Source organism: Stegostoma tigrinum, chromosome X (assembly GCF_030684315.1).
Source record: "Stegostoma tigrinum isolate sSteTig4 chromosome X, sSteTig4.hap1, whole genome shotgun sequence".
In the NCBI taxonomy this organism is placed as follows: Eukaryota; Metazoa; Chordata; class Chondrichthyes; order Orectolobiformes; family Stegostomatidae; genus Stegostoma; species Stegostoma tigrinum.
This window is the reverse complement of record NC_081404.1, coordinates 4843098-4865779: the sequence shown is the minus strand read 5'-3', so window position 1 is coordinate 4865779 and position 22682 is coordinate 4843098. Positions and strand designations below refer to the sequence as shown.

Below are 22682 nucleotides of genomic sequence, written 5' to 3'. Positions count from 1 at the left end.
GAAAACTGTGAGGTTATGCAATTTAGCAGGAACAATAGTAGAGTTTTATGTTTTTATTATATGGAGAAATACTGCAGGAACCAACAGCACAGAAGGCTTTGGAGATCCAAGTGCTTGAATTACGAAAAGCTGGCATCTAGGTTAAGTAGGTAACAGGGAGGGCAAACAAAATTTTATTTCAAAGGGAAAGGTGTATAAAAGTCAGGAGGTTTTGCCAAAAGTATGGAACACTGTCAACAGTTTTATGCCCTTTCTCCAAGAAAAGATAGACTGGACGTTGGAGGCAGTCCAGAGAAGGTTCACTTGGCTGATCCTGGGTATGGGGGGACTGTCTTATGAGGACAGGTTGAGGAGGTTGGGCCTGTACTCACTGGGGTTTAGGAGCATGAGAGGCGACCTTATTGAAACATATAAGACTCTTAGGGGACTTGACAGGGGAGATGTGGAGAGATTGTTTCCCCTGTGGGAGAGTCTAGGACCAAAGAGTGTAATCTCAGAATAAGGGGTCGCCCATTGAACACAGAGATGGGGAGGAATTTCTTCCCTCAGAGGGCAGTGAATCTGTGGAATTCTTCACCACAGAGGGCTGTTGAGGCTGGGTCATTCAGTAGATTGAAGGCTGAGATAGATTTTTAATCAGGAAGGGAATTGAGGGTTATGGGGAAAAGGCAGGAAAGTTGAGTTGAGGATGATCAGATCAGCCATGATCTCATTGAATGGCAGAGCAGATGGACTGAATGGCCTACTTCTGCGCCTACACCTTATGGCCTTTCTCACCCTGGACTGGCATACACGTGACTTCAGACCCACATTGACTTGAGTGGCCGAACACATCATTTATAGTTCATGGGATGGGCAATAAATGGTGACCTAGTGAGTGACACCTACATCCCAGGCAAGAGTGAAGAAAAAAAATTGGGCTGGAACTCCGTTGGTTGGTTTGATAACCATTTTGTGCCATGAAAACCTAAAGCTCAAATACCGTAACTGTGCATAGATGACAGAATTTGAATTGTTGCATTACAAAATCAAGAGAGAAACAAGGTCAAATTTATCACTCTTTCAAACCCAACCCCACTATCCAAACACATTCAGGAACCCAGTGAAGGGATATTGGGAAAGCAATGTTCCATACAAGTCAAAGGGATGGAAAAGTGCGGAAGATTTTGCCGGCAACCTGTCCCAGTCAAACAACAATCTGGTTTTCCACAATGCGGCTTTTTAATGCAGTGCATGTCAATAAATGAAACTCAAGGCAAAGGCAAACAAACAGAGACTATAAAGCTCTTTCAAGTCTTCTCCAGCTTTGCCACTGTTCAGCTGCAACCGAGCTCTGTTGTTGTGCTCGCTATTGCCGTCCATGGAAGCCAGCTTTGCACTTAGATTAATGTAGCGATGTGATGGCTTTCTCAGTGGAGTTGGAGCTAGCAGTGTCAATAACCAAATCTGTTTTCAATCCACACGCTCAGCAAGGTGTTCTGGGAATGGGCCTTGCAGAGTGGCAAGATCCTTCATCAGATTCCAATCTGCCTCTCTCACACCCATTAGGCATCCTTTAGTCTGTAACAGAAATGAAAATCAGCACATCAACAAGTACAAAAAGACCAACAGCATCATTGGGATTCCGCATAATGCTGGCATTATGTCTGGGCCACGTGCACCTGGCATCAACACTTGGAACGAGCAACCCATAATAATAATAAACCACACAAAGTGCACATCAACACCGGAACCATCACAATGGACAGGATCTTAACACAATTTATACAAATACTGCACAAGACAGGCAAAAAGGAGTAGGAGCAAACTGGACAACTCTCTGGACAGATAAAAGCCATGGCATAAACAGATAAAACACATGAGGGTTCAGTGCTTCATGAGAACACTGAGTATACAGGAGGTCTTGGCAGTTCAGTAAAGAGCTGTGTTCATATAAATACTGACATACCAGGGAACTACATGAAGAAAAGTACCAAATCACGATATTAAGAAATTCACACTCCTCATCTACAAACATGCAGTCTAGGAGAGTTGCCTGTTACTGTATAACACTGGGGTACAGTACTAGTGGGGACAGGTCTGTGACTGTATAACACTGGGGTACTGTACCGGTGGGGACAGATCTGTCACTGTATAGCACTGGGGTACAGTGCCGGTGGGGACAGGTCTGTCACTGTATAACACTGGGGTACAGTACCGGAGGGGACAGGTCTGTCGCTGTATAACACTGGGGTACGGTACCGGTGGGGACAGGTCTGTCACGTATAACACTGGGGTACTGTACCGGTGGGGACAGGTCTGTCACTGTATAGCACTGGGGTACAGTACCGGTGGGGACAGGTCTGTCACTGTATAACACTGGGGTACAGTACCGGAGGGGACAGGTCTGTCGCTGTATAACACTGGTGTAAAGTAATGGTGGGGACGGGTCTGTCACTGTATAACACTGGGGTACCGTACTGGTGGGGACAGGTCTGTCACTGTATAACACTGGGGTACAGTACCGGTGGGGACAGGTCTGTCGCTGTATAACACTGGTGTACAGTACTGGTGGGGACAGGTCTGTCACTGTATAACACTGGGGTACAGTACTGGTGGGGACAGGTCTGTCACTGTATAACACTGGGGTACCGTACTGGTGGGGACAGGTCTGTCACTGTATAACACTGGGGAACAGTACCGGTGGAGACAGGTCTGTCACTGTATAACACTGGGGTACAGTACCGGTGGGGCACAGGTCTGTCACTGTATAACACTGGGGTACAGTACTGGGTGGGGACAGGTCTGTCACTGCATAACACTGGGGTACAGTACCGGTGGGGACAGGTCTGTCACTGTATAACATTGGGGTACAGTACCGGTAGGGGACAGGTCTGTCACTGTATAAGATGGGGGTACAGTACTGGTAGGGACAGGCCTGTCACTGTGTAACACTGGGGTACAGTACCGGTGGGGACAGGTCTGTCACTGTGTAACACTGGGGTACAGGACCAGTGGGGACAAGTCTGTCACTGTATCACACTGGAGTACAGTACCGGTGGGGACAGGTCTGTCACTGTATAACACTGGAGTACAGTACCGGTGGGGACAAGTCTGTCACTGTATCACACTGGAGTACAGTACCAGTGGGGACAGGTCTATCACTGTATAACACTGGAGTACAGTACCGGTGGGGACAGATCTGTCACTGTATAACACTGGTGTACAGGACCGGTGGGGACAGGTCTGTCGCTGTATAAGATGGGGGTACAGTACCGGTGAGGACAGGTCTGTCACTGTATAACATTGGGGTACAGTACCGGTGGGGATGGGTCTGTCACTGTGTAACACTGGGGTACAGTACTGTTGGAGGACAGTGTCTGTCGCTGTATAACACTGGCGTACGGTGCCGGTGGGGGAAGGGTCTGTCACCGTATAACACTGGGGTACAGTACTGGTGGGGGACAGGTCTGTCGCTGTATAACATTGGGGTACAGTACCGGTGGGGACAGGTCTGTCACTGTATAGCGCTGGGGTACAGTACCGGTGGGGACAGGTGTGTCTCTGTATAACACTGGGGTACAGTGCCAGTGGGTGCAGGTGTGTCACTATATAACACTGGGGTACAGTACTGGTGGGGACAGGTCTGTCACGGTATAACACTGGGGTACAGTACTAGTGGGGACGGGTCTGTCACTGTATAACACTGGGGTACAGTACCGGTGGGGGACAGGTCTGTCACTGTATAACACTGGGGTACAGTACTAGTGGGGACGGGTCTGTCACTGTATAACACTAGGGTGCAGTCGTGGTGGATATAAGTCTGTCACTGTGTAACACTAGGGTACACAGCTTGTGGGGCCAGGTTCGTCACTGTATAACAGTGTGGCACAGTACTGTTGTAGGCAGTTCTGCCACTTTATAAACATTAAAGCCAAGTCATTCGTCTCACAGTGACACTCTCAATCACAACCATACATTCCCCTTCTGCCTCTTGGTGTTGCAGCTTGATATATCCCCTGCCACCTTTATCCCTCCTTCTTGGCACAGTGGTAAACACACCCCTGGTTGTTCTGTGAAGCCTGTCACTGCACTAACAGCCATTCATGAGTTCATGGGATTGCAAGTCAAATCCTTTTCCTGCAGGCAGCGGGAGCAGGCCTGACTTGGGAACACTGGCTGTCTCTCAATGCTGGGTGCAGACCGCATTGTGTCACTTGCTTCTCTGCTCAGTCCATAAATTGCTCACCTCCATCTGAGTCCCATTGACAGACAGAACCAATATGATATCCCCCTGAGTAAACTGTAAGTATGCCTCCTCACAGGAGTTGTGTGTGGCCTTAACCTGCAAAAGAAAACACAGCATGGATCAAATCTCTTTCGCGCGTGAAATTGCCACCATTGCCTTGCCAAACCATCTCCCCTTCCCCCCACTGCATCCCAAAACCAGCCCAGCCTGTCTCTGCCTCGCGAACCTGTTCTTCCTCTCACCCATCCCCTCCTCCCACCCCAAGCCGCACCTCCATTTCCTACCTACTAACCCCATCCCGCCTCCTTGACCTGTCAGTCTTCCCCGGACTGACCTATCCCCTCCCTACCTCCCCACCTATACCCTCCTCTCCACCTATCTTCTCCTCTATCCATCTTCAGTCCGCCTCCCCCTCTCTCCCTATTTATTCCAGAACCCTCACCCCATCCCCATCTCTGATGAAGGGTCTAGGCCCGAAACGTCAGCTTTTGTGCTCCTCTGATGCTGCTAGGCCTGCTGTGTTCATTCAGCCTCACACTTTGTTATCTCGGATTCTCCAGCATCTGCAGTTCTCATTATCTTTCTCTACTTTCCCATTCTGACCCCATTTCATGCACGAACAGACCCCTCAGTGAGACCTGAGAGAGAGACGGGAGAGTTTCAAAGGTCAAGTCGGGGTAGGGAGGGTGGAAAGGAAGCCTGTGAAATGTAGTGGTAGTGTCTCGGGTGGTATACTGGAAGGCAAAGGCTTGTTGGAGAGGGTAAGAAGATGGTATACACCTGTTGGAGCTCTATGGAGCTGGTTACCCAAACGTTTCAGTTCACAATCCTGCTTAGGATCCCCTATCCCCAGTTTGGGATTAAGGTTAAGACTCACCTCTGCTCTACAACTGTGTAAACAAACTTCAACCAGATGGAAGATAGGGAGCAACTGAAACAATGGTCTGTCCAGCTTTAAGTTCCACAAATGTCCCACCACTTTGGATGGTGGCATTTGCGAAAATGCAGCAGATTCCTCTCGCTGGAATCAATGATCCAAGCCTGAGGGAGGGGTTAACGGTCAACTCAGTTCATCAGATAACGGACTTCATTCCTCGATAGTGCTTCGAGCAATGCTGTGTTTAATTTGCATCATCTTGTACCTGAGACTGGCCTGAGTATCTTCCTCTGTGGAACAAGTGCTTGACCCATTCTACCACTGAATTGTTCAGAGCACATTCCCGTGAGCCCACAATGAGATGGACCCCATGGCAGCATTCCAGTTTTCCAAATGGGCATCTGTGGGAGGTTGGTTAGTTCAGTTGGCTGGACTGTTGGTTTGTGATGCCAAGTGATGCCAACAGCTGCGGTTCAATTCCTCCTGGCAGGAATGGCTAAGGTTACCGCAAAGGACACCCCAAACCAACCTTTCCCCTTGACTGAGTGCCAGGCAAAGTACATCTGTAACAAGACACAATCTGATGACCTCTCCTTGACAGTCAATTGCATTACCATCACTGCATCTCTCACTATCAGCATCCTCAGGGTTACCAGATACCGAACTGGAGTCACCACATAAACACAGCAGCTATAAGTGCACTTCAAAGGCTATGAATACTGCAGCAAGTATCTCACCCCCTGACTCCCCAAAGCCTGTCCACCATCTACAAGGCACAAGTCAGGAGTGTGATGGAATACTCCCCATTTGCCTGGATAGGTACAGCTCCAACAACACTCAAGAAACTTGACTACATCCGGGACAAAGCAGCCGTTTGATTGGCACCACATCCACAAACATCCCACTCCCTTCACCACCAACACTCAGTAGCAGCAATGTGTACCATCTATAAGATGCATTGCAGAAATTGACCAAGGGTCCCTAAATACCTTCCAAACCCATGACCACGTCCATGTAGAAAGACAAGGGCAGCAGATACATGGGAACACCATCCCCTGCAGGATCCCCTCCAAACCATTCACCATCTCGACTTGGAACTATATTGCCATTACTTCAGTGTTGCCAGGTCAAAATCCTGGAATTACTTCCCTACAAGCATTGTGGGTCAACTTAGAGCACATGGACTGCAGCAGCTTAAGAAGAGAACTCAACAACACCCTCTCAAAGAGCACTGGGGACTGGCAATAAATGCTGGTCAGCCAGCGAAGGCCATATTTCATGAATAGTCAAAAAAAGATGTAGGCACAAAGCCTGTGTATATGGTTCATGATACTCCTTCAGCCGAGACACATCCTGCTCCAGGATGCTGTACTTGCTTAGTGAAGGCTGGAAGTCAGATATTTCTTGTATTTTGTGGAGGTATCACATTGCCTGCACAGCAGAAAACTGAGCAACTCTTTGCTGCAAGAATCAATTGATTCTTGCAAATAACAAAAGCACTTTGGTGATTGTTCTGTTTCAATGCAACTTCCAACAACCAGACAGTAGGATTAACAGACTTGGTCACTGGACCAGAAATGTTAACTCTGATTTCTCTCCACAGGTGCTGGGATTTTCCAGCAATTTCTGCTTTTGTTTCTGATTTCCAGCATCTGCAGTTCTTTTGGTTTTATTTGTTAGCTGGTTAAATCCCAGTCAGAGATATTAGTAAGTTACGTCCAACTTAAACTCATTAGCTCACAGAGGATTCTGTGGCATTATTAGGACAAAAAACTGGAAGATGTTGAATTGTTTGGACAGTTTCTGGAAATAAAAAGGATTGATTGCGCTCCCAGATCTTTGGAAGATAACGTGAGGCTTCGAAGCTGGTCGTTACCTAGCAACAGTTGCTAGATTTGACTTCCACTTCAAGCATCTGGAGAATCAGAAAGGAAGAAAAGAAGCAGATAGAAGCAGCGTGAGAAGTTGTAAGGTTCAAGATCATGCCCCCTCTCCTGGTTGAAATTTGGGAACCCGATCAAGCCAACACCTTGTAGTTTGACAATCGTGCAAACACAGAGAAGCAGAACTGTGACTACTTTCCAAAGGCTTGGATTCAGCATGATTTGCAATGGAATTGAATGTTTGTTTAAAAAATCTTGCAATGGTCCACAGCTGTCATCAATTCAATTTTGTCAAGCTCAACAGAGACACAGGTGATCTGGGGAAAAATATCAGCAGCAAAAAAAAGGTCCACAGACTGAGAATTCATCAATCTCTGTCCTTTGTTTTACTCTGTGAGAGAGAGTGTGTGTGTGTTTACATACATGCGTCTATGTGTGTGTCTGTTTACATATGTGCGAGTGTGAGCATGTGCATGTGTGTATCTTGTGTATGAGTATGTATGTATGTTTGTTTATGTATGTGTCTGAGTGAGTGTTTGTGTCTGTTTATGCGTGTTGCATGTGTCAGATTTTGAGTGTGTGTGTGTGTGTGTGTGTGTGTGTGTGTGATTGTGAGAGAGAGAGACTCGTGTGCCTGTGTGTGTTTGAAAGACAGTCTGAGTGTGTGCATGCTTGTGAGATTCTGAGTGCATGTCAGTGTATGTGAGAGTTTGTGTGCGTATGTGGGTGAGAGAGAGATTCTGTGTGTGTGTCTGTATGAGAGTGTATGTGTGCCTGTGTGTGAGTGTGTCTGAGAGTTTATACTTGTGTGTGTGAGATTTTGAGTGTGTGCGCGAGGGAGAATCTGGATGTGTGTGCGAGAGTGTGTGTGTGTGTGTGTGTGTGTGTGTGTCTGTGTCTGTGAGTCTATATGAGAGTGTCATGGGGTAGTTTATAAGAGGGTTAGAGTTTTAATTTGTCATTATATGCTGACAGCTCATAATTGTTTATCTACAGCCAGAACCTATTTCCTTGTAGTAAATCACAATTCTTGTAAGTAGAGTCATAGAGCTGTACAATATAGAAACTGGCCATTTGGTCCAACTCGTCCATGCTCACTAGAAATCCGAAATCAGTCTAGTCCCATTTTCCAGCATTTGGCCCACAATCACTTCTCTAGCTTCCCACAGAGTTCCAGGGTACACCTAATCAGGTCCCAGGAATGTATCCACCTTTATGTGTTTTAAGACACCCAGCACCTCCTCCCCTCCAATATGGACATTTTTCAAGATGTTGCCATTTATTTCTCCATTTTCTGTAAACCCTTCCTATTCATATACCCATCCAGATTCTTTTTTAAATGTTGGAATCGTACCAGCCTCCACCACTTCCCTTGGCAGCTCATTCCATACACACACCATCCTCTGAAAGAAAATGTTGCCCCTTCGGCCCCTTTTATAACTTTTCCCTTGCTCCTTAAACCTATGCCCCTCTAGTTTTGAACTCCCCTACCCTGGAGGAAAAGGCCTTGCCTATTTACCCTATCCATGCCCCTCATGATTTTATAAATCTCTATAAGGTCACCCCTCAGCTTCTGATGCTCCAGGGAAAATTCCTCAGCCTATTCACCCTCTCCCTGTAGCTCAGACCCTCCAACCCCAGCAACGTCCTTGTAAATCTTTTTTGAACCCTTTTGGGTTTCACAACATCTTTCCGAGAGCAGAGAGGCCAAAAGTGAACACAGTATTACAATAATGGCCTAACCAATGTCCTGTACAGCTGCAACATGGCCCTCCCAACTCCTATACTCAAGGCACTGACCAGTAAAAGCGAGCATACCAAACACCTCCTTCACTACCCTGTCGACCTGCAGCTCCACTTTCAAGGAAATATGAACGTGTACTCCAAGGTCTCTTTATTCAGCATTACTCCCCAGGCCCTTACCATTAAGTGTATAAGTCTTGCCCTGATTTACCTTTCCAAAAATGCAGTACCTCACATTTATCTAAATTAAACTCCATCTGCCACTCCTCGGCCCAATGGCCATCTGATCAAGGTCCCACTGTACACTGAGGTAACCTTCTTCACTGTCTACCACACCATCAATTTTGGTGTCATCTGCAAACTTACTAACCATACCTCTTATGTTCACAATTATTTCTATAATTGACCAAAAGCAGTGGACCCACCATCACCTGCTGGTCGCAGGCCTCCAGTCTGAAAAGCAACCCTCCATCGCCACCCTCTGTCTCCTACCTTTGAGCTAGTTCTGTATCCAAATGGCAGGTTCTCCCTGTATCCCATGAGATCTATCCTTGCTAACCAGTCTACCATGAGGAACCTTGTTGAACACCTTACTCCAGTCCACTCTGCCTTCATCAGTCCTCTTCATTATGTCTTCAAAATACTCAAATTTTTGAGACACAATTTCCTGCGCACAAAGCCATGTTGACTATCCCTAATCAGTCCTTGCCTTTTCAAATACATGTAAATCCTGTCCCTCAGGATCCCCTCCATCAACTTACCCACCGATGTCAGGCTCACCAGTCTATAGATCCCTGTGGCTTTTCCTTACCACCTTTCTTAAATAGCGGCACCACATTGGCCAACCTCCAGTCTTCTGGCACCTCACCTGTGGCTATCGATAATGCAAGGGGCCCAGCAAGCACTTCTCTAGCTTCCCACAGAGTTTTAGGGTACAACTAATGGTGCCAGGTATTTATCCACCTTTATGTGTTTTAAGACACCCAGCACCTCCTCTTCTCTCGTATGGACATTTTTCAAGACGTCGCTATTTATTTCTCCAATTTCTCTAGCTTCGAAATCCTTCTCCACCCTAAATACTGACGCAAAATACTCATTTAGTATCTCCATCATCTCCTGCAGTTCCACACATGGGTGGCCTTGCTGATCTTTAAGGGGCCCTATTCTCTCCATCGTAACCCTTTTGTCTTTCATGTATTTGTAGAATACCCAAAACCTGGTCTGTGCTTTCTATCAACCTGCGTCTTCAAGACAGAAAAATGGGGGAATTCCACGTACTTTTAGAAGCTTTAAGGGCTGTGGTAACTCTGTGAATAGTGGGGTTTGGCCGACCCCAGCGAGATGCAACTGAGTAACTTAAACATTTGCACTGATAATGTGACTAGTGGTGCAATGGAACAGTGTGTCCCTTGCCTCAGACGGGACCATATGTACCTTATACATAAATCCAGGTGGCAGTTCTTCACAAGCTGACTGTTCCACAGCATTGCTTTCATCCAATGTCAGTCCTTCACTGCCTGAGGAAGACAGAGACGCCTCTTTTCTTTCATCAGCCTTATCTCTGTTGTCTTCCACCTTGCCCTTATCAGCAACAGGAACAGCCATGTCCTAAATGGGATAAACGTAATGGTATGAAACTCAGTATTGGCAGTTTTGAAAATAAATTTCCCCTATCATTTATGACACGCAACTGGGTCAGATATATCAATGCAAGGCTTAAGATCGCTGGTCCTGCAGTCCTTGTGATGGAGTGGGCAGCGTCTCCGCCTCTGAGCTAGAAGCTCCAGTTCTGAGTCCCACTCCCAGGACATGATGGACAAGGAAGGTAGCGAATTGATAGCGAGTTAAGGATCAACTTGTGAACCCTTCCAACTGACACCAATGGCAGGTAGTAATAGTGGGAGAGATTCAGGTCCTTCATGAAGTGGGATGAGAATCGGAGCCTAAACAATCATTATCCAGATCTCGAGGGTACAATGTGTTGGTAAAAACATCTGTTGCCACAGCAACTTGACTCCCTGAGTGAGCAGTAACTTGTCTTCCTCCCTTACCAACACTCCCTGCCTTGAATTCAAAATTAGTCACATCATTACCTCTGACTTGTTCCAAAACTGATATTTCATGGCTTTAGGGCTCAGGTTGAAGAGAGGAGGGGAGTGAAGAGGAGGGGGAATCATTTCATAGAATGCCTACAGTGTGGAAGCAGGCCATTTGACCCATTGAGTCCACAACGACCATCTGAATTGCATCCTAACTAGACTCAACACCCCATCTAACCCAGGTATCCCTGGATACTACGGGCAATATACATGGTTAATCCACCCTAACCTGCACATCTTTGGACTGTGGGAGGAAACCAGAGCACCTGGAGGAAACCCACCCAGACACAGGGAGAATGTGCAAACTCCACACAGACAGTCGCCAGAGGGTGGAATCAAAACCGGGTTCTTGGCGCTGTGAAGAAGCAGTGCTAACCAATGAGCCACCGTGCCTCCTCATTAAATGGAAGGCTAGGTGGAAAATGAGGAAAGTAACAGGCACAGCCAAATGGGCCATCTCAATCTTCGTGCAAAAGAGATGCGTGAGTTGTTGGAGGTGAGGGTGGAGGGGCCGGAGGGGAGGGAGAGAAAAAGGTTGAAGAAGATGGTGTGCAATAGAGAAAAGAAATTGCATATTATGTGTGCATTTGGGAAGATCCTGGAATATTGGACAGGGGTGACAGTTAAATAACCGTAATGCCCAAGCTAAAACTCAGCCGTCATGAATTCAAATCCCACCATGGCAACAAAATCCAATCATAAAATTCAATCAACTCTCAGAGGTGATAACTATGATAACTGTCAATTGTTGTAAGAGCTCACTTGGTTCCCTTCAGGGCAGGAAATCTGCCATCTTTACCTGGTCTGGTCTACATGTGACTCCAGACCTACAGCAATATTGTTGACACTTAACTGCCTCCGAAATGGGAAAGCCAATTAGTTCAAGAAATTGGGATGGGCAGCAAATACTGGCCTCACCAGTGATGCTCACACCCTGTGTGGCAATACTCTGGCTTTAATAGGTACATTTTGACTTGTTTTTTTTTTAAAGAGAGGTTGAGACAGAGGTACCGAGTGCTTTGCTCCAAGCCAATAAAGTGAGACCTTGTTTTTTTTAAAATTTGGAACAATAGAAGCAGCCTGAAGGGGTAGGGTCAAGCTGCCACAGAACCAGAATTTTAGTTAAATTTTCAGCGGCCGTTGGGGTTTGGAAGCTGCAATACACCTTCTTCTGCTACAGCAAAAGGTCTGAGTTCTTTCTCTCTCTCAAACTTTTCTCTTGATGTTCTTTCCTCCTGGACTGGAGAACTGCATGTGAGACAATTTATTTCACCAAATGTGCCTTTGCCAAGGGTGTGTTTCTGGAATATTACTATAATGGAACAGCTAATCAGTGGTAGTCAACATGTATATTATCTTGTTAAGTATTTCAATAGAAGTTATAGTTAAGCTAATCTATTTTATTCTGTATTTTATTATGTCTGTATTTTAACTATAGTGTAAGAATAAAGCATGTTTTGCTTCAAGCCTGGTAGTGTGACCAATCAAATTGCATCCTGGGCACAACACCTTACACTTGCCTTTAAAAATAAGAAAAAGTGAGGGTCTAGGCAAACATCTTTGGAGGGTTTCAGTATTGGAGTGAGAATGTCTTGCTGCAATTATAGAGGGCTTCGGTGAGGTCACACCTTGAGTATTGTCTGCAGTTTTTGTTTCCTACCCTGAAAAAGGACGTTCTTGTTATGGAGGGAGTCCAGCAACGGTTCACCAGACTGATTCCCAGGACGGCAGGACTGACATATGAAGAAAGACTGGATCGACTGGGCTTATACTGACTGGAATTTAGAAGCATGGGCAGGGGACGGTCGATGGCATGAGGTGGGGGTGGGTCTTATAGAAGCATATAAAATCCTGATGGGACTGGACAGGCTAGATGCGGGAAGAACATTCCTGATGTTGGGCAAGTCCAGAACAAGGGGTCACAGTCTAAGAATAAGGGGTAAAGCCATTCAGGCCTGAGATGAGGAGGAATTTCTTCACTCAGAGAGTTCTGAACCTGTGGAATTCTCTCGCACTGAAAGCTGTTAAGCCAGTTCGTTAGATATCTTCAAGACACAGCAGGATGTGAAAGTGCTTTATTGGGCATCCAGATTGAGTAAAGGACCAACAAATCTGGTGTTGATCACATCCATGCCAATCTGTGTTCCTCGGATTTACAGAAATGAAGACGAGGAAGGTACCAGGGAGGACAGAGAGAAAGAGAGAGAGCATGCTAGTTTCACTAAAACCAGCAAGAACAAAGTTACGGCCTTGAATAAGGATTGAGGAGTTTATACAGAGGGAGATATTTAGGGAGGTTACAAAGGCAATGAACTCAGGGAAGGTGAGATAGAGATCGAAAGCACAAAGAATGAGAGGGCAGTCGATGCAGAGGCTAACGGTGAGAAGCAGCAAAGGAAGTGCAGTGAAAAATTTTTATTATCTAGATGACAGGACAGATGTATGATGAGAGACAGTGAGGGCGATATTCACTGGCGTTTAGAAGAATGATGGAGGGGAGATCTCATAGAAACCTAGAAAATTCTAACAAGACTAGACAGGGTAAACACAGGGGGGATGTTCCTGATGGCTGGGGAGTACAGAACACGGAGGAGGGGGGTGTGGGTGGGGAGGGTGACAATGTAGGGGTAAGGCGTAGGCCATTTAGGACTGAGATGAAGAGAGATGTCTTCACACAGAGAGTGGGGAGCCTGTGGAATTCTCTGTCACAGCAAGAGGTTGAGGCCAATGCATTGCTTTCAAGAAGGAGTTAGAGAGAGTTCGTAGGGCTACAGGTATCAAAAGTTATGGGGAGAAAGTGGGAACAGGGGACTGAGTAGGATGATCAGCTATGATCCTACTGACTAGCAGAGCAGGCTCAATGGGCTGAATGGCCTACACCTGCTCCTATTTTGTGGGTTTCTGTGTTTTGTTTACTTGGGTAAGCATAGCAAGTGAGAAATTTGAATGAGAAGTGAAAGGAGTAAGACGCTGAAAGGAGGAGTGAAAGGGTCACAGCACCACTGTGATAGTCTGGCAGGGACAAGTGGTGGGAGATATTCCAGGGGAAAGGTTACAGCACCCCTCAGCCAGGTTTCCATAAAGGCCACAATAAATTCATGGAGCAGCAAGGGTGTTCACCAGTGAATGGGCAGGCTGGATGGAGATGCACAACACAGCCTTTGATCGAATCTGCAGTCAGAGGGTGAGTTGGTCAGGAAGGAGATTGTCAACAATCAGAATAATAAAAAGAATAATGAGACACCTTACAGAAGGTTGGGACAGCATGCTGAGGTTACACAGAACGTTGGTGAGGCCTCTTCTGGAGTAACTTGTCCAGTTCTGGTTCCCTAGTTATAGGAAGGATATTAATAAATTGGAGAGGGTTCAGGAGTGATTTACTGGGATGTTGCTGGGAATTGACAGTTTGAGTAGTGAGGAGAGGCTGAGTAGGCTGGGACATTTTTCATTGGAGCATAGGAGGCTGAGGGGTGACCTCATAGAGGCTTATAAAATCATAAGGGGTGCAGATAAAGTGAATGGCGGGTGTCTTTTCCCAAGGGTACGGCATTTTTAAGGTGACAGGCAAAAGATTTAAAAAAGACATGAGGGACAATTTTGCTTACACAGAGAGTGGTTTATGTGTGGAATGAACTTCCAGAAGAAGTGGCGGATGTGGGTAGAGTTACAACATTTGGATAAGTACATGAAAAGAAATGTTTGAGGGGATACGGGCCAACTGCAGGGAGGTGGGACTAGTTTAGTTTGGGATTATGGTTGGAATGGACTCGTTGGACCAAAGGGACTGTTTCTGAGCTATATGACTCTATAATTCTACAATAGCTTCCATAAATACAGGATGGAAAGCTCAATGGGAGAGTGAGATGAGGAGGCACACTCAGGTTTGCTGAGTGCTTCACTGGCCCATCCCCATTGAAGGATGCCAGCAGGGTCAGGCAATAGATGGACCACAAGGGACTCCACATGGGATGTCTGTAAGGGAGAAGTCAACTTGAGGAGGGCCAAAGGTTTGGGAAGCGAGGACCGGGAGAGCTGAGGACTCCGAGAGGGGAGAAACAAAGGGATGCATTGAACTAGAAAAGAGTGGAATGATTGGGAAAGAGAAAAAAGAAGATTTTAAGATAGACAAAACAGTGGAAACGGAAGAGATGATGTCCCTCAAAGACCAAATGAAGAGGGAATTGTCAGAGGGAATTGTGTGATCCACATATTTGTAATGTCTTTGAATAAAAAATCATTTTCACACATTTATCCATTGTCTTCAAACCAAGATAATCCCAGGTATGCACCTCAGAGCTGCAACTGTTCTACACAATCACACTTTATGATGATGGAATGACTCCTAGTTTCTTTCAACAGTGCAAGAGTGGGGCTGGACAGAAACCAGACAGGGGTGTGTGAGTGGTTCCTTGAATTTTGATCAGCCCGATGTCTCTATCCCCCTTACCTGAGGCACTGGCTCCGGTGATGTTGGGTCGGATGTTACGGCGGGTTCACAAGGCTCTGGAGCATCCTGGGAGCCATCTTCTGACGAGCTCAAGGTATCATTCTCTGGAAGGAAAACTGAAAGTACTGGGCCTTCGCTCTGAGCTTTAGGAGGCATTTTTTCCCCAATACAAGTTTGTGGCATTTCAGGAGCTGGAGGGCTACTTGAACTCGTCACCTCATCGAATGTACTTTCCTCAGGGGAGGGCAAGGCTTCACTCAAGGCCTGGCTTTCAGGTCCTACCTCTGAGGTTATTGGACTGGCCTGTGGAAGGACCTCAGATGATGCCCGATCGTCCATCAAAGGTGAGGGTTGGGCCTCGGAATCTTCATGTACTACAGGGCTAGCCTCCACGATCTCCTCGCGAGGTGCTTGACTGTCAGAAGAAGGCAAGATGGGTGGCGAGACTTCGAGGGCATCATTTGGCATTGGAGGTACTTCTCCAGTAGATGGGGCTGGGCAAGGATTTGTGGCCAGATCTGTTGATGGATTTTGAATTGGCGAAAGATTTAATTCTTCAGTGGCTGCGCCAGGTTCCTCACCAGCGTCAACATTAACAGTGGATGAGGTTTCCAGTGATGGCGAGGCATTGGCGGCTGACACTTCTGAGTGCTTTCCATCAGTGATAGATTCATCGCCAGACCTTGCATCCAGTGTTGGTTCTAGTGGAGATGAGTCACTTTGAGGGGCTTCAAGTGGAGGAGTGTTGACCACCTTGGCAGGGGACTCTGACCTCGAATCTCCAGGCTTCTCAGCAAGTTCCAGATCAGCCAATGCTGACGTATCTTGAGGGGAGGCGAGAGGAGATTGTGCCTCGGAAGAAGGGAGATCGAGGGACTCAATCTTGCTTAACGATAAGCGTGGGAGAGGTTTCGGAGTTTCGACAGATGACGATGCAGCAGCAGGGAGGACCTCCTTGTGTGGCTCGGTCGTTTCAGGGGCTGCCTGACTCGGTGCCGTTGGTTGTGCCAGATCAGTTTCAGTGGATGATGGGGCACTAGGAGGTACTGCCTCTTCCTCTGGCAAAGCAGCGGCCGCTGGGGATTGGTCAAGGCTGATCTCTGACGAGGTTGAAAGTTGACTTGCAGGATTGACCGGTGACGAGATAATCAATGAACGCCTGTTGCTGTAACAGAGAAAGCACAGGTACGTCATGTGTTCATAGGTGATCAACAGTGTTAATAAAAGCCATCACAACCAGTTGTTAGCTCAGGAAGACGAGAGCCCAGTTTACTGTGGTACTGAGCCAGATGCATCACACAGTGAATACTCCGGGTTGATTTAGATATAGTTCTTAGGGCTAAAGGGATCAAAGGGTATGGGGAGAAAGTAGGGGCTGGGTTGGATGATCATACTGAAAGGCAGAGCAGGCTCACAGGGCTGAATGGCCTCCTCCTGCTCCTATTTTCCATGTTTCTCAGATGAGGAGGTGCTTGAGTCAGGCTCAGCTCCCCGACATGTTCGATTAGATGTGGGACAGCAGTGCTATGGGAATTCACAGCTGGAGCTAACAGCAAACACACCCACGTACGGCCTCACACTACAAACTGGCCACTCGGGTAAAGGACAAAATTCAGCCAGTGCCAGCTGGCACCATCCGGACAGAGGAGCCAAAAGGAGGTGAGAATTCAGATTCACTCAACTCATTCCTGGGATCGAGGGTGGGGGAAGGTGGTCTTATGAAGGACATTTAAGCAATTTTAGGAGGACTAACAAGGCAAGGGAGTGCACAATGAATAGTGGAGCTCTTGCAAGTACAGAGGGTCAGAGAGACCTTGGTGTTCATGTCCATAGGTTGTTGAAGGCAGCAGGACAGGTAGATAAGGTGGTTAAGGAGGCATATGGAACACAAGACGCAGGGAGGTTTTGATGGAGCTGTACATAATGTTTGTTCGGCCACAGATGGAGTATGGTGTGCAGCCCTGGTCAGCACACTTAAGGAAAACAAAGCAGTGCAGGTGTCATTGATGGTGAGAAGCTGACTCAGGACTGATGGACTCTCTTTAACTTATATCTTCCTTTTGTCTCCTTATTCTCAAATTATTCAAAATGGTGTCAAATACACATGTCAATAAAATCATTCATGTGATTGCACTGGACAGGGTGCAGAGGAGATTCAGCAGCATATTGACTGGGGAAAGCTGTCTACACAGAACCCTGACAGTGCACAAGTAGGACAAACCACTGAGCCTCTGTTACACAAAGCTATGACGGAGATCACGATAGAGTCACCCAAGAGACTCTTCGCAATGTATGGGATTTTGAACATTGTAGTCCTGAATGACGCTCTGCAGTTTAGAAATATAGTTTTATACAAGTGACACAATCACCCCATCATCCTCAAATGAATGGAGAAGCCAAAGAAGGAGTTCTTACAATTGCGACATGATACACAAAAGAATAAGGTCTTAATTTCGCCAAATTTCACTCAGAATGGGTTCAGAGTTATTGATGGGTTGGAGATGGAGCTTTTAGAATAAAACTTCCACCTTTGTCTTAGATGCTCCAGCCAAACATGCCTGAAGATGACCAGAAACAGCATAAAGAAGAAACTGAACACCATGTTCCAAATTTAATGAAACAAACAGGGAAAGATGGATGTTGACAAGCCTGGGTGAGAGTGGAAATCAGAGGCCAACAGGGAGAAGCAATTATTACAAGGGGAACAAAGAAACTGAGATCACACAGGGGTGAAACAGATCAAAGCGGGTGAGAAGGAGGAATTGTAATGCACTGATATCAGTGAACAAGAAACTCAGAGGAATGTAGAACTCATTCTCCAAAGAAAAGCAAGGAGTGAACTTTATATCTGCTCAGGAGAGGAGATGATGTGAGACCACAGAATGAGGCCAGAGCCAGATCAGGGAGATTGGTGATACATGCTGAAGTGTGAGTCTCTACGGGAGATGCTCCTCACAACATAGTGAAGGCAGATAAAGTCTTGGGCATAGCAGGAGATGCAGAACAATGAGACACCAGTGAAATATCCACTGATCGATGATATGTAATGACAGGGAATGCGGCAGCCGAGGTTCCATGACGATGCAGAGAACTGGAAAGAGGCAAAAGCCAGGTAGAAATGAAGATTGGGAAGGAAAGCAGTTTGAGGTGAAGAAGCAATGCTTGGTAGACTTAAGGGAGGGAGAACACAGAGAGACACACAAACACTGAGCTGCCATCAAAGCTCACAACAGGGGAGCATGGCATTGTTGCTGTGGCATCTTGCGCTGACTTACCTTGCCACACCCTTCACGATAAACACCTTTGTACTATGCTGCTTCTCCAGTTTGGTCATCACAGAGTACAGGCTCTGGTTCAGCTGCAAAAACACAAGGACGCACTGAGCATGAGCAGGGCAACAAGAGAGACACAGCAAGAATGTTTCTCCAGAGCTGAGGAGTGACAGCAATTGTTCCAATGAGATTTGAAATCAACATGGCATTCAATCCCAGAGACGACATCCTCCTCATCACCTTAACTCACAGAATAGAAAATAATATTCATCATTGGGTTAGACAGAAAGTAATGATCTCGTTACACTGTCCCCCACCAAACACGTCTAGCACAGGGTCAACACAGAATTATACACAGAGTAAAGCTCCCTCTACACTGTCCCCCGTCAAACACTCCCAGGACAGGGACAGCATGGGATTAGGTACAGAAAAAAGCTCCCTCTGCATCATCACCAATTGCACCTTCCAGGGCATGGAGAGCACAGGGTTAGATGCATAGTAATATTCCCTATTGATTGTCCCCCATCAAACACTTGCAGGACAGAGACAGCACAGGGTTAGATACAGAATAAAGCTCCCTCTGCAATGCCCCCATCAAACACTTCCAGGACAGGGACAGCATGGGGTTGAGTACAGAGTAATGCTGCCTCTGCACTATCCTTAATCAAATACTCCCAGGGCAAGGGCATCGCAGTGTTAGATACACAGTAATGTTTCCTCTACACTATCACCCATTAATTCTCCCAGAACAGGGCAAGTACAGGGTTAGATACAGAGTAAAGCTCCCTTTACACTGTCCCCCAACAAACACTCCCAGGACAGGCATAGGATAGAGTTAGGTACATCTTAAATACTGTCTCAACGCTGTGCTACATCAAACACTCCCACAACAGGGCAGTACGGGGTTAGATACAGAGAGGGCTTCCTCTCCACTGTCCCCTATCGAGCACTTCCTGGACATGGACAGCACGGGGTTACTTACAGAGTAATGTTCCCTCTACATTGTCCTCCCTCAGTCACTCCCAGAAAATGGACAGCAAATGGTTAGATGCAGCGTAATGTTACCTCTACAATGTCCTCCATCAAACACTCCAAGGACATGGGCAGCATAGAGTTAGATACAGAGAAATGTTCCCGCTACACTGTCACCCATCAAACACCCCCAGGACAGGGACAGTACAGAGTTAGATACATGTTAATATTGCCCCCACATTGTCCCCCATCAAACACTCCTAGGACAGGGGCAGCACAGAGTTAGGTACAGAGTAAAGCTCCCTCTACACTGCCACCAATCACAGACTCCCAGGACAGGGACAGCATGAGGTTGGATACAGAGTAAGGCTCCCGCTACACTGTCCCCCATCAGACACTCCCAGGACAGGGACAGCATGAGGTTAGATACAGAGTAAACGTCTCTATACACAGTTCCCATCAAATAATCCCACAGCAGGGACAGCAAGGTGTCAGATACAGTGTAATGCTCACTCTACACTGTCCCCCATCAAACATTTGCAGGACAGCACACCATGGGGCTAGAAACAAAGTGAAGCTCCCTCTAAACTGTCCCCCATCAAACACTCTCAGGTTAGGGACAGCACAGGGTTAGAAACAGAGTAAAGCTCCCTCTACACTGTCCCCATCAAACTCTTCCAGGGGCGGGGCAGCACAGCATTAGATACGGAGAGAGCTCTCTCTGTACTGTTCCCCATCTAACACTCCCAAGACAGGGACAGCATCGGGTTAAATAGAGTAAAGATCTCTTTACACTGTCCCCGTCAACCGCTCCCACCACAGGGGCAGTACAGGGTTAGATACAGAGTAAATCTCTCTCTACACTGTCTCTCATCAAACACTGCCAGGGACAGAGACAGCACAGGGTTCGATACGGAGTAAAGCTCTCCCTACACTGTCCCCCCCCATCAAACTCTCCCAGGGCAGGGACAGCAAGGTGTTAGATACAGGGGAAGGCTTCCTCTACACTGTCCACATCAAGCACTCCCAGGGCAGGAACAGCACGGTGTTGGCTACAGAGTAAGGCCCCCTGAAACCGTCCCCACATCAAACACTCCCAGGACGGGCACAGCATGGGGTTAGATACAGAGTTAAGGTCTTCTCATACTGTCTCCATGAAACACTCCCAGTACATGGACAGCATAGGGTTAAGAACAGAGTAGTGTTGCCTCTGAACTATCCTCAGTCAAATACTCCCAGGACAGGTGCACGACGGGGTTAGATACCCCCTTAAATATTGCCTCTACACTGTCCCACATCAAACACTCCCACGACAGGGACAGCACGGGGTTAGATACAGTGTAAAGCTCTGTCTACACTGTCCCCCATCTGTCACTCCCAGGACAGGGAGGCATGTTGGCTCAGTGGTTAGCACTGCTGCCTCACAGTGCTAGGGAGTAGGGTTCAATTTCAGCCTCAGGCAACTGTCTCTGCAGAGATTGTTCATTCTCCCTGTGTCTGTGTGGGTTTCCTCCGGGTGCTCCAGTTTCCTCCCACAGTCCAAAAATGTGCAGGTTAGGTGGATTGGCCATGGTAAATGGTCCTGTATTGTCCAGGGACATGTAGGTTGGGTGCTTTTGCCTTGGGAAATTCTGGGTTACAGGGATAGGGTTGGGGAACTGGTCTGGGTGGGATGCTCTTCAGAGGGTCGGCGTGGACTAGTTTTGCCAAATGGCCTGTTTCTCCACTGTGAGGTTTCTATGACAGGGACAGCAGGGGATTAGATACAGTCATGTTTCGGCGACACTGTTCCCCATCAAACGCTCCGAGAACTGGCAGAGTATGGGGTCAGATACAGAGTTGCACACAATGAGATTGCTGCATTTTTGGGCATTGCTTAATCTGTGCTTCCTCATGCACTTTCACAATTTTGTGTCGCTCCTATTTAAACAAGCCGCATGCTTACCTTGCTCATTTCCTGATAAAAGATATCCCGTAAGTTGGACATGTTCTGAAATATTGTCACGTAGCATCCAATGCGGCTGTCGAGAAAAAGGAATTATGATCAGCGGTTACACCATTTGAAAAGGCTCCAGGAGTGAGGGTGCCACAAAGTGGACAGAACTGCATACTTCATGTGTTGAGATATCCAGTCTAGAAATCATTCCCGTTAAATTCAATGGGGCCTCCAAAACAGACTGAGTTTGTAACTCTCCCATAATGAACTATTCCTGACCTATTTTAAACAATTCTTCTCTCTGCCCTGTTTTACAAGGGTATGTTGGAGACCTATGCTGTCTCTCTCGGTACTCAGACCAAGCAAAATAAATTTCAATTCTCTGCTTAGAGCTAGGCTGGCTCACAAGGTCGTAGCAAAAACGACGCCACTGCTTCAAGGCACACAAAGGGCAAGTCTCAGGTATTAAGACCATAAGACATAGAAGCAGAAGCAGGCCATTCAGCCCATCGAGTCTGTTCTGCCATTCAATGAGTTTGTGGCTGTGCTTTTTGAGGTTTTCCTAATCAACCTGCTCAGAGATGTTATTACATGCCTCTACAGAAGGTGGGACTTGAACCTGGGTCCCCTGGTTCAGAGGTAGGGAAACTGCCATCACAGTCCTCACACATCCACTTTCCTGCCTTTTCCCCATAACCCTGATTCCCATTCCTGATTGAAAATCAGCCTTGAATATACTGAATGACCCAGCCTCGACAGCCCTCTGTGGTAAAGAATTTCACAGATTCACTCCCCTCTGAGAGAAGAAATTCCTCCACATCTCTGTGTTCAATGGGTGACCCCTTATTCTGAGAATGTACCCTCTGGTCCCAGACTCTCCCACAAGGGGAAACAACCTCTCCACATCTCCCCTGTCACATCCCCTAAGAACCTTGTATCTTTTAATAAGGTCACATCACATTCTTCTAAACTCCAACAAGTACAGGCCTAATCTATTCAATCTCTCCTGATATGTCAGCCCCTCCATTCCTGCGATCAGCCAAGTGAACCTCCTCTGGATTTTTTAAAAAATTCATTAACTGGATGAAGGCGACACTGGCTAGGCCAGCATTTATTGCCATCCCAGAGGGCAATTAAGAGTCAACCACATTGCTGTGGATCTGAAATCACATGTCGGCCAGACCAGGTAAGGATGGCAGTTTCCTTCCCTAAAGGACATTTGTGA

At 46.9% G+C, this 22682-nt stretch overlaps 1 protein-coding gene across 2 annotated transcripts in view; it reads right to left on the bottom strand.

Moving 5' to 3' along the window:
- Positions 1-1202: 1202 nt before the first annotated feature.
- LOC125448341 (bridging integrator 2-like) overlaps positions 1203-22682 on the bottom strand; it is a 73629-nt gene continuing 52149 nt past the window's right edge. For both annotated transcript variants that reach the window (XM_048523599.2, XM_048523600.2), the window contains 6 exons: positions 21467-21542; positions 18553-18635; positions 15278-16442; positions 10166-10339; positions 4229-4324; positions 1203-1560 (listed from right to left, as the gene is read on the bottom strand). In XM_048523599.2, the coding sequence (XP_048379556.2) occupies positions 1453-1560; positions 4229-4324; positions 10166-10339; positions 15278-16442; positions 18553-18635; positions 21467-21542 (1702 nt within the window). In that variant the 3' untranslated portion in view covers positions 1203-1452. The remainder of the gene's footprint in view (positions 1561-4228; positions 4325-10165; positions 10340-15277; positions 16443-18552; positions 18636-21466; positions 21543-22682) is intronic.